At 33.5% G+C, this 22,715-nt stretch overlaps 1 protein-coding gene across 1 annotated transcript in view; it reads right to left on the bottom strand.

Annotated features, from left to right (window-relative positions):
• PARD3 (par-3 family cell polarity regulator) overlaps positions 1–22,715 on the bottom strand; it is a gene marked incomplete at its 5' end in the record, with an annotated part of 511,767 nt that overhangs the window by 259,323 nt on the left and 229,729 nt on the right. The window contains 2 exons of the mRNA XM_025046412.1: positions 9,159–9,242; positions 11,425–11,516. Coding sequence (XP_024902180.1) covers positions 9,159–9,242; positions 11,425–11,516 — 176 coding nt within the window. The remainder of the gene's footprint in view (positions 1–9,158; positions 9,243–11,424; positions 11,517–22,715) is intronic.

Genomic DNA, 22,715 nt, shown 5'->3' on the forward strand with positions numbered 1-22,715 from the left:
AAGTAAACTACTCTACAGAAAACATACAGAGGTTTATTAGATAAGGCTTTAGAACTCAGCATTGTTAAAATAGTAGAAAAAATCTCAGAATCCTGCTTCTCAGCACTAGAGACAAGAGAACTGATGGGTGGCGGGAGGAGGGAGGAACAGAAGGGGAAGAATTTCACTCTTGAGTGACACAGCAAGTGATCAGGGAATCAAAGGAACAGACTGAATTAAGGAGAAGTTAGTAGCCTGCTGATTTCTAAGTACTTGACCACACTATTAGAATCATTCTCTCAAAAAGAATGGATTAATTTAAAAGTAAAGTGGTACAATCTGCAAAATTATCTCATTTGCTTCACTAGGTGAAAATGATTACAAAAGGAATGGGAATGAACTATCAAAAAACTTCACAAGAAAATTGAACTGACAGCATAACAACCAGACTGAGAATGAAAAGTACCCTCTGAAGGAAAATCAAAGGAAAGTAATGAGAGATCTTTCGTCTTCCTAAAAAATGTGTGTGTAAGCAAATATATTTCCATATCTCCCTCTTTCAATTAAAAAGCATCTCAAATAGTGTAATTAAAAAAATTTAGGTATATATTGTGCCAATTCAACCAGCAACTAGAATCTGTTCTTTAAAGAATTAACTATCTATAGTATTGTGGTTCCTGTAACACTTTTAGTAGAGAAAATAACCAAAGGTAAAGAACTTCAGAACATTTTGGCACGTCAATGTGCTGGAACAGAGAATAGTTGTTCTTCTTGGCAATTAGTACCCGAATTCCTTTTCAGGGGCAACCATTTTCCATCAGAAGAAGAAACCACTTTGCGAAAAATAAAAGATGGGGGAAAAAGAAAAGAAGAGCTAAGTTGAGTGAATTCTGCTTGGGGGAGCAGTCCAGGGGCAGAACCAGCCACCCAGAAACACTGTGCTGACAGACCTAGGAGAAGAGGCTTGGAGCACTGATTAACGTGGCACAGCAGCTCCGTGACGATGCATCTGTAGGGTTTCGGGGTGTGCTAAACATAATCTCCTTGACCGCCTGTGTGAATCTAATGAAAACCCTATGTGACACATATGCTTTTTGAGCAAATGGATTTTTTCTTCTCATAAATCTGAAACATCCCCAAACATACTCCTCTTCCAGTTTCCTATAACTTTTGCAAAACTGGGGAGAAAACAGTATATCCACTTATGTACAAATCTCAATTCTGAATAATTTTCCTAAAAAAAAAAAAAAGGAAATACACATATTCTTTTAAGCTCTTCCTCATGGCTTTTGAATAATGTTTCTTACAAATAGATAGATACATACATACATACATACCAAAATAGGAAAAGGAGTCTATAGTCCAGAAAGTAAGTCATCGAAATACTGTATCTTCATATGTGATTTTGGATGCATAATTAGAAATTTAACTGCTTATATTATATTAAGGATTACACCACTACATTTTTACAAGGTTCATTAGCCTAATTATACACTTAATTAAAACAAACTCAGTCACACATGTTAATATGTTCAATTCCAAGTAAAAATTAAAACCAATGATAAAACTGAAAATAAGTAACGAATGTTTTATTGACATCTAAATTGGCTGAGCAAGTCTGAATTTTGCTTTGGTAATGCAAATTCCCACAACTGCCACCCAGCTGTATGGAAATGATCATAATTCATCTTAATAAAAGCTGACATAGTATAAACACCACAAGTGTACTAAAGTCAGAGTAGGAACGGGGAGAATGGCTCCCATCAACCAGACCCTTTCACCTCACTGATTACTGAACCTGAGGGGCCGGCAGTAACCTACATTTGATCCTCGAGAACCACAGCCACCATCTTGGTGGACACAAACAGAAAAAAATTTAAAGGAATTCCAAGTTAAAGTAAGATCCTGATTTTTTAAAAATCTCTAATGGATGAGATGAAGTAGACCAAAAATAAAGTTAAATAAAAGTAGACAATTCTTTCCAATTAGGGGAGAAATGACAGGCATCATATTGCTACATTTAAAAGAGCAAGATTTATCTAAATGTAAAAGATGACTTTGGAAAATGAATTCACTTACTATGGTTCTTTATTGGAACTAACAAGTCTGCAGCTGAGAACGTACAATTGAAACTTTCTGATAAAAGGCAACAGATTCAGTAAATAAAGTTAAATTGTTTTTTTCTAAAGTAATTAAATTAAAATTGAATGCTCAGTTCAAGAGCACACTTTTTCTTTTAAAAGTAATATTCAACTTTAAAACTCTATAGTGAACTGAAATATACAAACCTCAAATAAAGCTTTTCTTAACAGCTGAGCTATACCATGAAATTCAAATTGGCTGCATTCTTCATTAACATATGTGTCCAACTAACTAAACAAGTGTGTACTGGGATTCTCAAATTTATGGTATAACAGTAAAATCTCATTTCAGATTCATGATAGAAGAGAAAAAAATATTATTTTCTATTATATACACTAATTAGCACCTGCCTAGACAACCAGACCACCAAGCAATTCGGTGGGGCTTTTAAGGCACATACAGGAAGACAACAGAAAGATAAAATATCATTCTTATCAGCTACCACCAAGTACCACACTAAATATATTTTACAATTATGTGTATTTTCTTCTTTAAACTATACGAAACTGTAGGAGTGTCTCATCCCTCAGATGTGAAGACTGAGGATAAGTGAAGCTAACTTGCCCAGGCCACACTTACTAAAAAGACAGAGCCAGGTTCGGTCTAAAGGAACCTCTGGCCTCAAAACTTGGACTGTCCCTCACAGCCCTTTGACAGGACCAAGAGGACAGCATCTGGTCAAGTTAGCCACTGGCTAAGTAATACATTTCTAACCAGAAATTCTGAAAAGAAAGTGAACATTTTGGTTTTTATGTGTTATATAGAGACTAAAAAGTAATAAAATATAGGTTAAGTGAGCTAAGAGTTATAACTAAATAATTATAATCGTGCTATTCTTAGGAGGAACCAGGCTCAAATTTTGAGTAAATAATTAAGTAGATGAGGATGGATTTCTCGAGACCTTCCAAGGATATTTATTAACTACTTTTGTAGGAAGAATAGTTAAAACCTTTATAAAAACTTTAGTTTTTATTTGAGAGGAAAATTATTCAATATGTGTATCAATGATGCAAAAAACAAACATTTATATTTCAATCATTTTCTATATTAATTTGACCACAGGAAAATATATTTTCCAATAGGGTCTCTTCTATTTTAAATCAAACCTTGAACTTTCTAAAATATTCTTTAAGGTATGAGATATTTTTTCGGCTTAGATGGTAGAATTTATGGGCAGTAATGTAAGAAAGTAAGTCAAGGGAGAAAAGTCATGAAAAATCAATTTAACACAGAAATTTAAAAAGCTTGGTGTTGACCTTTCACCTAATACTCAAAATATTAAAATGAGATAAATGGTTTAAAAAAATCATTTGGGATAAAAATCTAAATTAATCAGACAAATCAAATAACGTACACTTGTAAAAAGTAAGTTGAGAAGTAATTAACATTAACAAGTAAAACATTTCACCAGCAAAAGCCGGTAAGTAGTGGAAAGCTAGAAACACACAAACACACACGTCTCTCTTACCAAGGGCTATTTTCTTATTAAAAGACTTTAGATGTTTCTTTAAGTCACATGACTGGCAATCAGATATAGGAAGAAGAGTTGTGTGAGTACATATTACTAATCAGAGGATGTTAAATAAAGTTGTTTTTTCTATTTCCTTTCCTCCTGGGAATTTCTTAGAGTTTGGGGTATGTATTGATGGACAATAATATACAGTTACAATAAAGAGGCTTTCTTATCAACTAGTAAGTGGAAATAAAATTTTGGACTCTTGGCCCCACCACCAAATAATATGAATAGAAAACATAAGAAAAGAAATTTCAGATATGAAAATTCTAGACTGTAAACTCCATGATGGCAAGCATTTTTATTTGTTTGGTTCTCTAAAGCAAATTACAGCTCATGAGCCAAAATTCAGCCTGCCAAAGTTTTTGTAAATAAAGCTTTATTGGAACACAGCCACATTCATTTGGTTATAATGTCTAAGGTTGCTTTTGCGCTACAATAACAGAATTTAATACTTGCAATAGAAACTCAGTGGCCCACACTGCCAAAAATAATGGCTATCTGACCCTTTACAGAGAGTTTGCCAATCCTTTATACAGAGTACGCCTAGACCAAGAATGGTGCCTGGTAGAGTCTAGATCTTTTTAAAATGTGCTTAATAAAATAAACCCAAACATATAACAACTCTGTGCATGAGAAAATTTACTGTGAAAGAAAATTCACTGTGAAAGAAAATTCCAAGGGCTGCAGGTTTAAATAGAAGCAAAGCGTATATAAATGGTAAACGTCACTACAGAAAAGACCTCGTGAGGATGACTGCACTTTATTAAGAATGACAGGCTTTAGCCATACTTATTTCCATAGGGAAAAGGTTTAGAATATCTACTATAAGTTAGACTGTGGAGTCCAAGCAGAAGAATAATAGTGACTTAAAAAGTAATGCAGCCATATTTCAAGAAGAACTTCAGTAATTTCTCCATTATGTACTGAATGCAGTCTCATGGCCATTCATAAAGTGATTTCTAACAATCTCCAGTGCCATCTTCCAACACATAACACATTCTGCTTCAAATCAATGACTCATTACTTCTAACCAGTCATGTTCATTTTTATGTAGCATCTTCCTTTCATATATCCTCTTCCTGGAAAGAATACCCTTCCAGAATGTCACTAGCATAATTCCTGTATTTCCTTCCAAGAAGAGATCAAGTTCCATTGCTTCACTAAGGGTTTGTATAGTATCCAAAATTCAATAGTCCTACTTCCTCTAAATCTCTGTGGCACAGATGCATAGAGTTCTGACATATAGCATGGCTCTTTTCATATACATATTTCTCAATTTGACTTTAATTCTCTTAAAACTAAACATAAAATCTTATAATTTCATAAGCCTAACCGCTATTTCTGTATATGACTTTATATCTTCCTTTTTAAATACTTAACATTATATCAAAATCATATTCCTATGTGATTAGAAAGCCTCAGGTAAACGCATTAACAGCTATAAAGCCAGGATATGACCTTCTTTTATTTCTAATATAATAATGCCACAGCTAATATGGAGAGTCACAGGTTCATTCATTCCTTTACTGAGCAATACCTATGAGCCAAGTTATAGAAATATAAAAAAATATAAAAAACATGGTTTTTCTGCCATAGGAAATGACAATTATTTACTTACTGAAAGTAGTAACATCTGTGATTTAAATAAGGAAGTTATGTTTGACATTTAAATCAGGAGGAAAAGAAATTATATATGTGAAGTGAAAACTGATTTCAAGGTAATAAAACTGTGAATAAGGAGTTTTAGATGGAAAACAGTTCGTTATTTTTAAATAACATACAAGATAATGACTAAAAAGAAACAGCATCGGGGGGGAATATAATGCTGTCTTTTCTATGTATCTATTTGTTTCCATTTCTAGGGATTTGAGACAGTGGTTAGGGAATGAGCAACCACATGCCAATTGTCACTGACATCCCATTCAAGGAACAACATCCAACCTAGTCTAGAAAGCAGCCTCTTTATGTAGGTCCAGCAAGATCTTTATTTTAATAAACTTCATTATACCTCAGGCCATAATTATAGCTAAGTAGCTTTAAAATTTTTTCTAACACTGACTTCACATTTTTCTTACTTTCCTGAATTATATTTGACATTCAAGATGTTCTGCATTGTGTTGCTTCAGTTTTCGATATGTAATCCCAATTCTGCATTGTTCCTTAGACTTTGAGACTTTGAAAGCTAAATAAGAAAGTAACATTAATATACATGTGTCACTTTTATAAAATTATAGCTACAGCTCCAAGATAGTGCAGGTTCAGTTCTAGACCACTGTAATGAAGAGAATATCACAATACAGAGTAAGCCACTAAAATTTTTTGCTTTCCCAGTACACACAAAAGTTATGTTTATACTGTACTGTGTAGTCTATTGAGTGTGCGATAGCATTGTCTTAAAAATCAATGTGCATACCTTAATTAAATACACCTTATTGCTAAAAAATGCTAACATTTATCTGAGCCTTCAACAAGTCATAATCTTTTTGCCAGGGGAGAGTTTTATCTTCAATTTGTAAAAAATAGTATCGGCAAAACTCACTAAAGCAAAGTGCAATAAAACAAAGAACAGTAAGTCCTCACTTAACATCATCAATAAATTCTTAGAACTGCAATGAAATGACATACAATGAAATCAATTTTACCACAGGCCAACTGATATAAACAAGTTTAGTTCCTACTGCATCTCATTGACATTATAACAAAAACAGCATTGAACAAAACGAGGTTATCCGAGGACCTGCTGTATGCCTGTAAGTATTCGGTAAGTGTTATTCAATTATTTATATCTCCAAAATTGGGAAGGCCCAAGAATGACTGGAATTTTGTACAAGAGAAGTTATTTTTGGAAACTTCAACTTATATCTCATGAAGGTATATTTTCGTATTCCCACTAAATACATATTCAATTTTGTCAGGAGTTCTACTTAATTTCTTCCTTTCTGCTATACTGAATTGCTTAATTTGCTCTTGCCACCACCATGGAGCTGATGTGGTTCCCCTTATAAGCTATCATCACATTTAAAATCAACTTCCCCCACAAGCCAGCTTTAGTTACCTAATTCAGATAGCACTTCCTCTATCAGCTCACAGAGTAGCTCTTATATGTTAACATTTATCACATAATATAATTGTTTGCTTTCTTGGCTATCACTCCACCTTGACTGCAAAACTCTGGAGAAAGACTGTGTCCTGTTCACTTTTGTTTCCTAGCACCTGGCACAGAACTGATCACATGGCAAATGTTCGGGAAGATATCTAACTCAATGCGAAGAATCCACTTGGAAGCATTTCTAAGAAGAAGGGAGATGGGTGTTTCTCACTCTTGAACATTGGTATCTATGATTCTGAGCAGCCTGCCAACTTTTTCTCTCCCACTGTCAACCTGACTCTGAAGTACCTTTACTATCAAGTCCATGAAGAAGCTTAAAGATGCAACACAGGTGCTGGAAAAAAACAAAACAAAATAGTTCTGCTTTCCACTATGAAAACTGGTGATGCCTATAAAGAGTTTATAAGGAATCTTAATTTCTTTGTCCCTTATATAGAAAAGCTTCAGGAGATTTTCTTCATTAAGTACCCAATCAAAAGGGATTAAAAATGACTCAGCCGGAAAACAACTTCTAGTTCTGCAAAGGGATATTGTCTATCTTAAATATGTTCTGTATATTGAAACTAAACACACCATGCTAACCAGTAACTGGTAGATTTTGTGAAAAGCTTTCTATTGAATTAATCTACAGTAGGTTTATTTTTCTATATTATTCTCCTTTTACATTAGGCTTGTCATTAATTTATTTTGTCCTAATATCCTTTCACACTGAGGTAAGAAGTGAGTAATAAATGACAAAAACATGTTTGTCATTGAAATACTGGTTCAAAGCTGGGACATACACAATTGAATCTCATTTGTGATGGATTGTGTTTCACAGGCAGTTAAAGACACATTAATATTAAGAAGCTATAATCTATGCATTTTTTTACTTTTTCTTATGAAATAAATAGAAAAAGATATAACTTTTGAACTTATTTAAAATTATATTTTTAAAGGAAATAAAGGAAAGAGCCATTCTGAAAACAACTAAGCTTGTTTAACTAAAAGTTATTCAAAGAAATTTCAATGTTTCTCCAGAGTTTAAAATTTAAAAAAGAAGAAGGAGGAAAAAAGTGAAAGTAGTTACAACTCTGTGAATCTAACAGTACCCCAAATTCAAGGTGAATTTCATATTTTGTTAACACTAACATTCAAGCCTAAGTAAGAGTTCTAGGTAAATCAGCTTCAGCATCCAGACATTCCATAAAGCATGTACTCCACCAAAGAGATGAAGTGTGGACTCGTCACAGTTAGGAAGATACACCAGGAAGGTGGCATGATTGTTCAAACAACCAGTTAAAAAAAATATAATGATTTAACTGCATGCTTGGTAACTGATATTGCATGTCTTTTACAACTCATGATATGCTTATAATTCCTTGGCCAGAATTTAACCCATGTTCTAAGTTCTCAGTCACTGGTCTAAGGCAACTTTTCAGCTTCCCCTTCTCCCAGGGTAAAGAAAGGAGAGAGAGAGAGAGGAAGGGAGGGAGAGAGATTAGATTAGATAGATTAGATAGATGATAGATAGATAGACGGACAGATGATAATGATAAAAGAAAGAAGTTCAAAACAGGAAACCAATAGTTCGTAAATGTATTTCACAGGGCAATCATTAGATAGGCAAATATATGAGGCTGTGATTAAACTTCAACAAGGTAAACCTGCTTGGGTTAATAGTTTTGGGAAGGATGCGATGCACTTCACTTGTTGTCCGTGACAGAGGCCCATACCATTAGTTGAAAAATCAATTCATAATGTGTATTTGAATACATTTTTTAAAAACATAATAATTATTTCACAGAAAAAAAGCAGCAGAATAAAAGAAACTCATATAGCATTTTAAGTTCTTAAGGATATGTGGCCTATCAAGTAATGAAGTCATATTAACAAACAGTACAAAATTTTGACGTTTCAATGTGCAGAGATTAAAGGGAAGGAGCCACAAGCCACATGATAGGAAATAAATCATAACTTGTCTAACTTTTAAAAAATGTCCAACATAAACATAAAAATCTTATAAAATTAAAAAACTAATCATAAAAATGAATTTAAAATGAGTCATTACCTATGTTATCCAGATAATTTTTAGTGGATAAATTTTTTGAGAAAATTGCTTTAAGCTCTCCCTCGACTTGGCAAATTCATCCAGAATTCTGACTCTAAAGTCCATCATCAATTTACAGCAAAGTAAAATGTCTGCACAGATGTGATGAACAATAAAATTATTAGAATAATTTAAATGCTCAATTTGTTCATCAGCCTAAGTGCTTTCTGTGATCGTGATGTATACGTATGAAGTGGCAGTTGCCCCAAATGAAAACATTTCCATTAAGCATATGCTAAATCAACACCACTCTACAGCCAAGCATAAATGAAGATAAAACACTCCACATTATGATTCAATTAAAAACCTCCAAGATACGTTACCTGCCGCCTCGAGCACTGAAAGGCACTACATGGATTCCCAGAGGCCCTCCATCGTTGGGGACGTGTACGAGCTTTACCATATCACTGTGAGACAATGATGAATGAGGGAGCATGAACATGGACTGTAAACAAACCAAATTGAAACAGAACAAAACGAACAACAACAAAAAAAAACAACACAGACACACAACAGACACCAAAAGTGAACAAAACAAAAATCCCACCAAGCACACACTCGTGTACGTACACACTCTGGAATATAAGCATGGTGATGAAGGCAACATTAAACACTACATACCTGAACACTAGTCTGATGGCATGGAGGGAGAGCAATCGTCAGAGATAACTACATTAAAAATGACATAGAACCATTTCTCTTGGACCACACTCTTCTGTGTCACACAAGCACACATTTTGCAAGTCTAATCTCTAGACTTCCACTGAAAAATTTCCATCCCAATATATTCTTCAAGAACAATGAAGATCAACTGAATAAAGGTGATTCAACTACAAAGCACTTTATAATTTACAAAGTGCTCGTCTACATATGTCTCATCCATAACCCAATAAGGTCAAAGTTTTGCTCCTGTAGGGGGCAGTTGCAGATGTGACCCAACTGTCCTTACTCCCCACATTCGACTACAATCCAAAGTCATCATTTCTTAAATTGCTACAAGTGCAGGCTATGAAATTGCTTTCTCAAAGGGAACAGATATCCACTAAAAACCAAATTATGTTCAAAAAGTGTTTGTAATTGAACTTTAAAGTCATGAAGTTACATATATGAAGTAACATGAGGTTACTTCTATTACATGACTAAAGTACTTTATTATTAATACAATAAGCCCAAGTTTAATGAAAATTGATGTACTTTAAAGAATGTAAATTTTCTAAACCATTTAAATGAGATTTCACTCTTTATAGATGTCTGTGTGTTGCACAGAAAACTAAGCAATACTTATCTAACAATCAATATTTGGAAACAGCATTTTAATTAAATATCTAGTTTAAGCAACCTGGGCAACCATAAATAAATACTAATAAACTTAACAAAGGTCACAGAATAATTTTTATATAATGTAAAATGCCAATTCTTCAACTGTATTTCCTAAATAAAAACCTGGGGTTATCCTATATACTATGAATGTCCTGATCTGAAGAAAATTAAAGAGACAGAGAGATTAAACAAATAAAAAAAAAAAAACTGAAAGGGTGCATAGATTTAATCACATATACAAATTAGGACAAAATAAAAAATTTCGCCATACTAAGGTAACATTATTTAAATGGAATTTAAATTTTTTTATATTTTCATATTATTTTATAATTCTACTTTAGATATATTTAATACTATTTAAACATCTATTTAATGATTGGTTTGTCAACTAAGAATAGTATGGTTACTTTAATAATTTTTTTATTCTACATGCTTTCTAAAAGGAGCTATTACATAGTAAGTATTTAAATATATTTATATATCCAAACATAATCTGATTCTAGAGCCTAATCTCACTGAGGAAGTTTTTACAGCCTTCCTGAGAAAACTAAAAGAAGACAATTAAGAGTTCAAATGTTAATCTTGATCCTCTAACTTTTGCCCAAAATCAAAGAAAAAGTTCAGAATGACTACCCTCTCTGATCTAAGCTACCAAGAGAAGTTCTAAAAACCTTTTCCATTTAAACATGCCAATTTTAAGATAATTGTACAGTTCTGATAACATAGGGAAGTTTTACTTTGTCCTTTTATACTTAAAATCACATTCAAGGTTCCTAACCAATGACCTCTAATTTTTCATGAAATATTTTGAGAGGTTCTATTTTCTCAAATCAAAATATATATACTAAAATGGCTAGTGCTTACATGATCCAACTAGTTTGTCAAGTAAAGTATGTCTACATTTTTTTTTTAGCAAAGCTGAAGAACAAACGAATGATCAAAATACTGACAGAAAGCAATCTGAAAACAGTTACAGTGCTGTTAACATGACAAACATTTTCAATCAAATACTATTTTATATTATAATTTAATAGTATTTGCCAAGGCACGAAACTCAGAACAGGTACATGTGAATTTCCATGCTATTCTTTTTACATTAGATAATTAACTCAATAGATGAAAGATGCTCTCTGGACAAAAAAACCAATGCAAGGCATTGTTTTTAACTCAGCACGAACATTCCACACGCCACACGCTTTTGGAATACTTGCTGGTAGCAGTGATGCTATATGTATATTACAAGTTTAATTAAAACCATCAGTAACTTACTCCAGAGAAAAGCTGGGTATGCTTTCCAAACCAGTGTCAGCATGTCCAACAGGTTCAACACGGCTGTTGTCTTCTTCTGTCCCATCCTCATCCTGGATGGCACAAAACAAAGAGAAGTACACTTTGAGTTAGGTTTATTTCTATAATGTGAAAGAAAACCGGATAAAAGTGAAGTCTAATAGCCATTATGATCATGTTATAATTAAGTCTTTCATCTAGAGACGATGGCCTTTAATGATAAGATGGGTTTGTGTATATGAAAAGCTGCATTTTAAAACAATAATCTCCTGAGTTAGCATATCCCAGCAGGTAAACAAGATACCACTGTGATAAAAAAAAAAAATTAGAACTTCTACTTAATGTTAACATTCCTATTTTTACTTTACTTTTTGGTGTATGTTTTAGGAAGTAATTATAGGTTACTACAATGTTATATTAATAAATAAATGTGCATGACACAGAGGATGCATGTTTAAAATTTTTACTAAACAGTTGAGACCATTATAAATTTTAATGACTATGAAAATCTTCAAAGTCATATTTGTCAGTTCCTCAGTTCTACTAACACAACTTGTCAAAATGAGTATGCAGTAAGTACAATCCTTGACTCAAATCCTTCATCCTATGAAATTTCATATAAAGTTACCCTGAGCCAATTAACTGTTTAGAGTTATCTGTAAATGCATCAAGATCTTAAGTTATAAAGAACCACTTCCGTTTACTTCTTTTAAGGCCCTAGCAGAGGGAAAGGCACACACAGCAACATAATCAATACCTACCTTTGTTATCATTACTTTTACAAAGGCAATATTTGATTAAAAAATTATGTTCCAACATGTTGTAGAAACTGGGATTGGGTAAGTATGCTGGTACTCCAAACGGTGCTAGGTGGAATAAATGTGATGGTTCATAAAAATAAATGAAATGTCACCGAAGAATATGCCTTACTTTATAATCTTAGTCATTGTCTGTTTGTTAAGGGGTTCAATAACAGTTAGTTTGGCTTCTCAGGATCATTTGAATAATGATAAACATGCCTGACTGATATCAGTGATCTTAGAATATTTAGAAATGACTCAGAATCTCCAAGTACAGTGGCTCATGTGGGCTTCGCCATGGATCCACTGTGTCTGGCACCCAGTAGGTACTCTGTAAATACCTTGCTGATAAAAACAAAATTATCCCTAGGAATCTCTGGGGTAATAAATTTCTAAATACAACAAAATAAAATTTACTTAAGCTATTTCTTAGAAGTGTATGTTTATAATTTATATACATTTAATTTGTTAGGTTTATCCTTTCTCTACATGAATTAGACAATAGTGATTTATAATTACTGTTTGACGTGAAATCATTAAACTATCTACATGAGAGTCCACCATGAGAGAAAAATTTTATATTTGTAGTTACGTATTCGAGAGACCGATAGTAGAAATGTATATGCTGTCAACAGACATCAACCAACAAAATGACAAGCAAAGGTTATAAGTTCAAGTCAGTATCAAACAATATTTCAAATTATTGAAGCAATATTAAGTCAAGGCAGAACAGTTGATAATGTCTAACTGGCATTTCCTCTGACAATTTACCAAAATAAGAAGCTGAATGAATGCATTTTTCTATGAGTTGTAGATGGGCTCCATGAGTCCTCAATGGCGGGCACCGCATGGAGCCAAACTACTTTAAGATTGATGATCCTGTGTTTTGAGAGGCTCTCATATGCACTTCTTAGTCATTTATCTCTTTTAAGCACCAGCATATAATATATTTCAAAAGTTAACTGAACCTGCCTAAAAACCACACTTTGACTGTAAACAATTCCCAAAATTATGCTTTTCCTTTGGGAGTGGAATAGGGGAGGAGAGCAAAGCAACTGTTTATAAATCAGATGGAAAACATAAAGATAATCTTACAAGTTAAGGACATTTTGTTTCAGGATTCGCTAACAATTTAGGCACTACTGAAATGCCACCACGATGTGTTAACCAGTTGAAACACCTGTGTTGCACTAGGAAGCACCACATAAATGAGATGTCCCCAACTACAGTGATAAAACAGTAACTGGTCATTTACACATTCACTGTTCACACAGCAGCCATTATCAGGCCCCCAAAAGCTGTGGAATATTATTTCATGAAGCTGCATGTAGTGTTCAGTTTAGATAGCAACATTCACTGCCCTGAGGCAGAGCTGCAATTGCTGTGGATACCACAACTTAGAATTTGCCCACTTCTAGATGTGTAAATATCAGCTCCTACAGTGCTTTATTTTGTTTTATACTTTTAACTACCTGTGACTGAACATAATTACTTTTAGCAAGAGTAACATATTGAATTCCATTATAACCATAGTCTAGTAGACACCCCCTGACCTGCAGCGGGTACATTTCAAGACCCTCAGTGGGTGCTTGAAACCATGGAGAGCACCAAACCCCATACATATTGTTTTTTTCCTATACATACACACCTATGATAAAGTTTAATTTATAAATTAGGCACAGTAAGGAATTAACAATAATAATAGAACAATTATAACAATGTACTGTAATAAAAGTTATGTGAATGTGGACCCCCACCCCCACCCCTCCCTGTAACCGATCTGATAGGTGACTAATGGGCAGGATGTTCATACAGCCTGGAGAAACTGGACAAAGGAGTGAGTCATGTCTCAAGGGGGACAAAGTATGATGACACACAACTTAAAATTTATGAATTGTGTTATTTCTGAAATTTTCCATTTAATATTTTTAGACTGCTGTTGGCCATGGGTAACTAAAGTTATAGAAGGCAAAACTGTGGATAAGGGGGACTACTGTAAATGAATCTCAGTACTATTCATGTTAAGTCAATATTGAAGGTCTATAGTATTAATTTAAACTATGCAGTGTTAAAAAATTCCAGGAGTCAATATAGTTTTTTAATTCTTTCCTCTCTCTCCGTTTTATAGAAGGGTATAGTGGTTAAGAGCTCAGATTAGAGCATTAAACAGAACTGGGTTTGAACGCCAATTCTACCATGTGCCAGTTTTATATCCTTAGGCAAGTTATATAGCCCTTCTATTATTTCTATCCTTGTTTCTATAAAATAGAAATAAAAGAATCTTCTTCTTAGGAATACTGAGAAGAATAAGATATGCCTGACACACAGTAATTGCCTACTAAATATTAGCTGTTATTAAAAGGGGAATAAATAATAAATACATGACATATAAAACACACCTCAAATGTTTTAGGGTAATGTTACACAACTATGAGACAGTTTAAGAGTATATAGTCGTCATCCATTCATACTTTGTGTCTTGCAATACAATGTAATATTAAACATATTACCTATGAATTAAATACAGAATGTATTATCCACATTTTAGAAACTTGCGTAAAACCCAGTATTTGTTGTGCTTTACTACATACAAAATACTTTCATGGTAAAATGCCTTTGCAATGAGAAAACACATTAAAAATATGTAAACAACTAAATACTGTGTACAATCAAGTAAATGGCAAGAGGAGGCAAACACTATGGATTACCAGTTGAGGAAACTTTCAGAGAAAACAGATGTCAAGAACTATGAAGGGTCTATGATTTTACCCTACTTGAAATCTCATAAGTTAACCTACCATGGCTTCATGGATGCTAGCAGAAGAAACAAGACTCCTGGGTCAGAGATGAAAGACAGTTTATTACAGCAATAGCACTAGTTAGAGTACCAACCTTTCATTTACTGGTTCCTCAAATTATCACAAGGTGATGTGTAGAGGGCCAGGAGACACTGGCACACACAGAAGAAATCTGAATTTAGGGAACCCAAATTTTTTATATAGACAGAAAGCATGCCTGCTCATTGCTATGGATGGAGACACAATGCCTATCTTCTAAGGTTGGTTGCTGTACACACATCCTTGAAAGTATAGTCTAGAACAAGATGTATAAAAATGCAAGAAAACTATGGAGAACTATTTCTCAACAACAGAGTTTAACCTACGCATTGCCAAATGGTAGCATTTGTACGATTACTAGCAAACTGAACCTAGGAATATCATTAATAAAAGCCCTAGAATAATGTCTTCATTATTATGAAGTAACTAATAACATTAAATTCTATTAGATAAAAGAGTCATACCTGCTATATCAAGGATTAAATTATTTTTCAGTGTAGAACTACGTTCAACCAAATAAAAAAAAAATTAAGTGTAAAAGTTAAAAAAATTTGAGACAGACATGTAAGGTTTTTACTTCCCATAGACCCTTTCACGTAAAGCTATTTTTGGATGTGGTCCAGCAAAACCCATGAAATTCAATAATACAATGGACAGAACCCAAGGAAAGTCCTGGAATATGGTGAAAAGACAGCCCAAAGAAGCAAAAACCAGTTCACATTAGAGTAGCAAGATGGAAAGGTCTAAGATATCAATCTCCAAGAAAAAAAGAAATTAATAATTGGTCTGATATTTTGACCATTTGGGAAATATTCTGAAAAACCTGATACAGAGTATGTATGTGGGGTGTGGAGGGGTGTTAAAGTTATGAACAGAGAAAACAAAACCAATTTTTAAAAAGTCAAACCAATTAGCTCTAGGAACAACAAAAGAAAATTTGTAGGAGAGGATATTTAATCAGAGTGCCAACTAGGTTATGCAGTGAGCAATTCTTACATTACCATATAATGTGACACTGGTTTTTGATTTAGACTTTTGATGTAACAATACTGAGAGGAGAGGTACCTGGAAAGTAAAAGTGACACAAAAGGAAAACCTCTCATCCTCTGTAATGGAAAGTCAACAGATGTCATAAATCGTTTACTTAGAAACATGGAAGTAAATACCCAAACAAACATCTGCATAAAGGGAAACAGGACAGGGAACCAGGAGGAGTAGGACAGAGAGACTAACAGTTTTTATTTATTTTTATTCTGATTACATATTTGACAATCCCATTGAGGACAGAAGGGCTCTTTGGGTCCAACTCCACATCCACACTCTCGAGGCACCCATAGGGCACTTGGCATCAGATTTATACTTCACAGGATACAAGGAAGGAAACCTAGCTGGCCAGCAAGACAGCAGCCTGCTTTTGTCCTTGGGAGGAACAGTCTGCACAACTATCCAGGAGCTCTCTTTGTGGGTTCTCCAGACAAGAGCTCAGGTGCAAGGAAAGACTCTCACATCAGCTGGTTGCAAGCATTGCCCTGGCTTGCAAGTCTCTTGACTCAGAGAAGCCAGTATCTGTTACAACAACACCATGGCCATAACTGCTTGTCAGATATTCACAGTTTTTCAAGGCCAAATGCAATTTATCAGAGTTCACTTTTACCATACAAAAGTAGTTGATGGAAGTCTTTATCAGACTTCCAGAAAAGGGAAGCTAAAAAATAACCAAAGTTTAAATTCTCAAGCAGAAGGCAGAAAAGATTTTGTTAACACTTTATACCATATTTTATTGATGTAAGCAAAAATTTTTAAAAGATGAAGGAGTTAAAGGAGAGAAAAGAATTGACAGAAAAGTGAACATTTGATAAGTTTCTGTGAGAAGGATGAGTTTTAGATCAGGTTAGAAATTCATTTTAGACAAGTGGAAATAAAAGCATCATGTGAACCTATTGGTTCTCTGCTTCTAGTAAAAATTAATATTCTCACTCTCTTCCATAATACTAACAATATAAAGGCTAACTCTCAATTGAAAGACTGTCAACTGAAAAAGCCAACAGATTCTGAAATCAAAAGCATTCGCTGTTTAAGAAAATGAAATCTGACTAAACTCCTAATTACCTTTTTAATTTGAAAAATTACCAATTAGATTTTTTCTTACTTGAGTATGAACATCTTTTCTACATTCACAGATTTAAAAAAAAACAAAACAAAAAAGAGAGAGATACAAAAACTTAAGTGTATGCCACTGCAAAGAAGTACAGGATTTTAAATTACAACACTTAAAAGTTGAAACTGGCCTCCATCATTCACCTATTAACTAAGGGGGCAAATTCTGTACCTGATTTATTTAGAAAACAAAGAAAACAGAAGCACACTGCTTTACTGGAACATCATAAAACTTCATGTAGAAATCAATTACTTGTATATATCTACATTCAAACTCTGAGTTCCAAAGAAGTAATATTTTCAATATTTATTACTTGAAAAAAAAAAGTCTACAATTTTAAGAAATGATTTATCACTTTAAGGATATTTTATAAAAAACTAAAGTGATATCCGCCTACATACCCGCCTGCATACCTACTTTTGATTTTTGTCTAAGAAGCACAAAAGGAAATGAAAGTTCTGATGATACCCCCTTAAAATTTTTTCAATATTTTTCATCAAGTGTTTTTATAATTATTTTTAACAAAAGTAATTTAATTGGTTCAATTATATTGCTACAAATACGCTCAACTAAGTGGTCTTTTTCACACTCTTTAGAGTATCTCCAAGATACTCCAAACTTACACAAGAGACATGTAAACTATTAATAGGCTATAGTATCCCAGAAAAAGTATTTACTTGGATGCTGACAACAAGAGTTAAACCACTTTGGGGGTGTTCACATTTGATGGACTACAATTCCAAGGGGACTCTGTTTCCAAGTCCCCTAAGTGCCACAAATAAGATTCCAGAAGGCTTTTGTGTTAATGTTGCCGCTACTTGATTAATTGGTTAAATCTCCAGAGAAAAGTAAGTTCCCATCAAACCTGGAAAACAACTGAAAATATGTGGGGAAAGGGTACCTTACACCCAAAAATTATAAATCTGAGCAACCTTCCAAAGAATTAAATTCAGGAAATGTATAATACAATTTTACTTCGTGATCATTATATTCCACTAGACTAAAAGCACTTCTGAAAAAAATTTAATTCAAATACTTTTAAGGTCAGACAATATCAGATAATAAACAAGACCTTTTAAATTAAAAATATCTTCTAAAGTAAAAATACGTGGGGGAAATTAATAGATGTTATACTTTTAAATGCAGTGCCATTAATTATAAAACTGTGCTCTACAGAACCCAGAACTCAACATCAAATATTTTGGATTATATGAAGAATAATTCAGTACCTGCGATGCTGAATAGTACATGTGAGCTTTATCCCCTCAACCAGATTCCTAAACTCTCATCTGAAGCTAATATTGATCAAATGGAACAGCAAACATAGCATTTAACACAGTCCATGAAATTTCCATTTAACACAGAAATAAAACATTTTCTGTTTTGAAATACACACAACATGACTCCACACAACCCAAGGCAAGAGAAGAGTCTATAACAAAAAAGCAGATGGTGCTGATTCATGGAAGCTATCTAACCACAGAGAACAACAAAAAGTATATATCTTTGCACTTGTTACACACAGAGTGGAATCTCAAAATTAAGTTCCAAAATGTAAGTCTGCTTCTCATAGATTATGAGAATTTCAGGGCAAGAAGTACTATTATTGGAAGATATCTAGTCCACTATCCAATCATCTACCGGAATCTTCTTCCCTTCTTCCATTTTTCCTGTGTCCATGATACACAAAGGAAGCCTTACACACTGATGCTTACTAGGAATCACTGAGTTCTTCAGTAACTAAGCCCAGCAGCTCACCTGGCATCCTCTGCCTCACTCCTATCCTCTCCCAAACAGATGAGTTTGCAAGTATCTATCATGACTTCAGCAATACTAAGGCACTTGTACATGAAGTGCGGCTGCACTATTCACAGTCCCCCACACACTCTAAAGGCCAAACGGAGGCTCATCAGGTAATGTGATTTTAATCAGTCTGATTAATCTGGTTTCAGATGTGGCTTGTTTCCCATAATAACACCAATTTGTTTTCTTTGGAACATTCCTGAAAAAAATACTCTGACTTATAGATTGTTAAAATGTACAGATTTTGTAATCTGACCAATCTTGCTTTTCTAACAATAACATTCTAATCCTTATTGAGGAAATTTTAAAATGTTTTATTTTGGGAGTGAAATAAGTAATACATGGGTTAAGTAAATAATGCTTACCTTACTCATTGGTACATTAAAAAACAATATATAACTTTTCATTCAAAAAACCAATTTCCCCTTGGCTTAAAAATGATTTCAAATTAATAACTGATTCATTAGGATAGGAACTAAATTTTTAAATAAACATTTATTTAAATCAATAACAAATAAAAAATCTAAACAAATATTTCCTGCTAGTAAGTGCAGATCCCTTCTTAAAAGGACAAGAAACCTACAAATTTTAAAATCTATAACAAAAAATAAAAATGATCATCGGTGGTATGTACTGAGGATTTATGATGTGCCTGTTACTAAGTCCACTTCTTTCATCCTCAATACAACCTTGATTTTATCGTTAACACAATCCTTAAACATATTTCAATAAACAAAACATATGGGACTTTTAATGAATCAAGTATGTTCAGTCTTTTTTCTAAACTTAACTGAGCAACATAACCACATGACAACTTCTGAATGATTTGAGCATAGTGTTGTTTGGATAACAGAGCTGTGTTGTTGACATGCAAAATATTCGTTAACAAAGCTTAATGAAGATTCTGCATGAAATTACATCCAGAAACATACTGGACCCACCCAGCATGTGTAAAGGTTAATGACCAAACTGCCTCTGCCTAGCCCTTATCCATCTCACCAGCCCTACTTTCTTAATCTGAATTTAAAAAATAACTTTATTTCATAAGTTTGCTGTGATGGACTCATGGATATCTCTAATGCAAAGCACTTTATATATAAAAAATTATAGCTATTTAGAGAAAATAGAATTAATTTTACTAAACACTTAGAACACCACAAGCCGTGTGCGTATTTGTTTTATAAATTTTCATTTTAGGAGAAACAAAAGGATCTTACCAGTGGCAAGACTATAAGTGATTGTTACTATGTCTTTACAACATTAAGTGAGGAGAACATCTTTTAGAAATAAAGAAAGACTATTCTTATTTTTTTTAGTCCTGACAATACTTTTTATAAATTATTTTTCATTGCATAATATCATTATATTATAATTTCTCTAAATAGTGACTTTGCAAAGAGTCAAGGGCCTAGAATGAAAACGACATTATAGGGAAGTACAAAGATGGAAAGAATTGTTCATTGATATTGATGCAAATCATTTTAATCAGTCCTAGAAGTCAAGTAGAATGATTTTTTTTAAAAGCCAATGTTTTGGTGTAATATTCTGAATGGCAAAAAAGTTTAAGATGAGAAAAAGACTGGCAAGATGCTATATCAAATAAATTAGATAACTAGAGGAAATTTCAGTTAACAGAACCAAAGAAAGAACGAGGAGTGAAGAAGAAGAGTCACACATGGCAAGTTCATCATGGGGCTCTGCAGTCCACAAAAGCCTAACAGGGCTTTCAATAGGTAGCAAGATACACATTTTACCGTGTTTCTTGATGATAAATACGTATTTTGCTATTATTAATTTTGAAGGGCCTTATAAGTAAACACTTTGCAATCCCAAGTCCTACACCTCATTATCCTAAATTATTAATAAACAAGTAAAGAGCAACACATGAGTCCTATAACAAAATCCACTCATGTAAATATGTGTTAGAGTTTGAACTAGTTTATTATATTCCAAGACAATATTATAATTTCACAAATAAAATGTGGTCATTAACTTACTTGAAACCAATAAATAACTTGGATTAAGTAAATAGTTTCCAAAAGGAATCTTGCTTTCACTCAACTTTCTAGTTGAATTAATGAAGCAAAAGCTAGTGGCTAGATATGAGGATCAAGAGCTGGTATTCTCTCAAACAAAATGAAACTATTAACATGTTCCACACAAGCTACATAGCATTGATAATGAGTCTGAATGCTCGATTTTAAATAATGGTTCAAAAGTTTATAATAAATTTAGAGATTAACATTAAAGAAAACTAGCTATGTATTACTGCACTGTCATTAAAGTCCAGAATGTGATAAATGCCAGACGAAAATCAAGATATTAAACAAAGACGCTAATTTAAAGTATTAAACATGTGTTATATTTGGTATGGCACCTTAGCCTGGGGTTAAAAACATGGATTATGCATACAGAATGGTTTTGAAAAATTATGCAACTTCTCTGCCTCAGTTTACTCATTTATAAACTGGGAAAAATAATAGTGTCTACTGAGTTTCTGTAAGGATTAATGAGTTAATCCATGCAAAATATTTGTAATACTGCCTCACAACTATTAAATAATAGATGTTAAACACTGCCTTCTACATAAAGAAAATAAAACTTGATTTATAACATCATTTGGTTTTAAAAACAAGTCTATCTCCTTTCTTTCATAGAACTAAAGTGTAGTTATAGTAATTAAGGTCTGCCATGTTCTCTAAGACAACAATGTACAGATATGAGATGACTTCCACCTTTTCCACCTTACCTTTGGTATTTTCTTCTAGTCCTTTGAAATCATATAGGTTTTGTTTATACAGTCATAGTAATAAAATATATTTTAATTAATGTATAGTTTTATTTCAAAGTTTATAGAAACCACTTTTATAATTTACTATTTCACCAATTCATTTATCCGAGCACCCTTTAAAACTCTAGTAATTATGGATTTCTAAATAAAATATTTTAATATTTAGGTTATTTTCTTTGAAAGAATCTAAAACAAAATGTTTCAAGTGACATGATCATTTTAAGATGCTTGGTGCCAAATTACTTTCTAAAAGGACCAAAACAATTGATATCCCTAGCAGCCTCGTATCAAATTGTCCATATAATAGCTTTCTTTGTCTGTATTGGAAGACGATTCTCCACCAGACTCCTGAATATTTGCATGTCTTGAGAACAGAGATAGTATCTCCCTCTCAAGCGAGGGGTAGGCACTCTAACTGCCCACGGTAGAAGAGCCAAGTTTCCACAGCTTGGGGTTCCTCTCATATAACATAAACCACAGCGCGTGCAGGCCTCCCTCTGGGCCCATTGGCAATATTTCCATGGGTTTTGGGGTGAAGGAAACTGAACCAAATATACTGACACTTGTAAGACTTGCTGTGCTCAAAGTAAATAAAATTGTTCATCTCTGACCCAGAGTCTCATGTCTTCTGTCAGCATCCATGAAACTATGGCAGGCTCACTTGTTGGCTTGCAAACAGGATAAAATCTTCTCAGTTCCTGATGGCTGCCATGACCCCCCAAAACACACACACACACACACACACACACACACACACACACACACGCCCGCCCGCCCCATGCCTTAGTTAATCTGACCAGCAAGAAGTTTTGTTGCTTTTCTATTTGAAATTAAGATTACTCATGAGGCTGAATATATCATGTTTGTGAAATGGTTACATATAT

Source organism: Pteropus alecto, unplaced genomic scaffold, assembly GCF_000325575.1.
Source record: "Pteropus alecto unplaced genomic scaffold, ASM32557v1 scaffold204, whole genome shotgun sequence".
Lineage (NCBI taxonomy): Eukaryota > Metazoa > Chordata > Mammalia > Chiroptera > Pteropodidae > Pteropus > Pteropus alecto.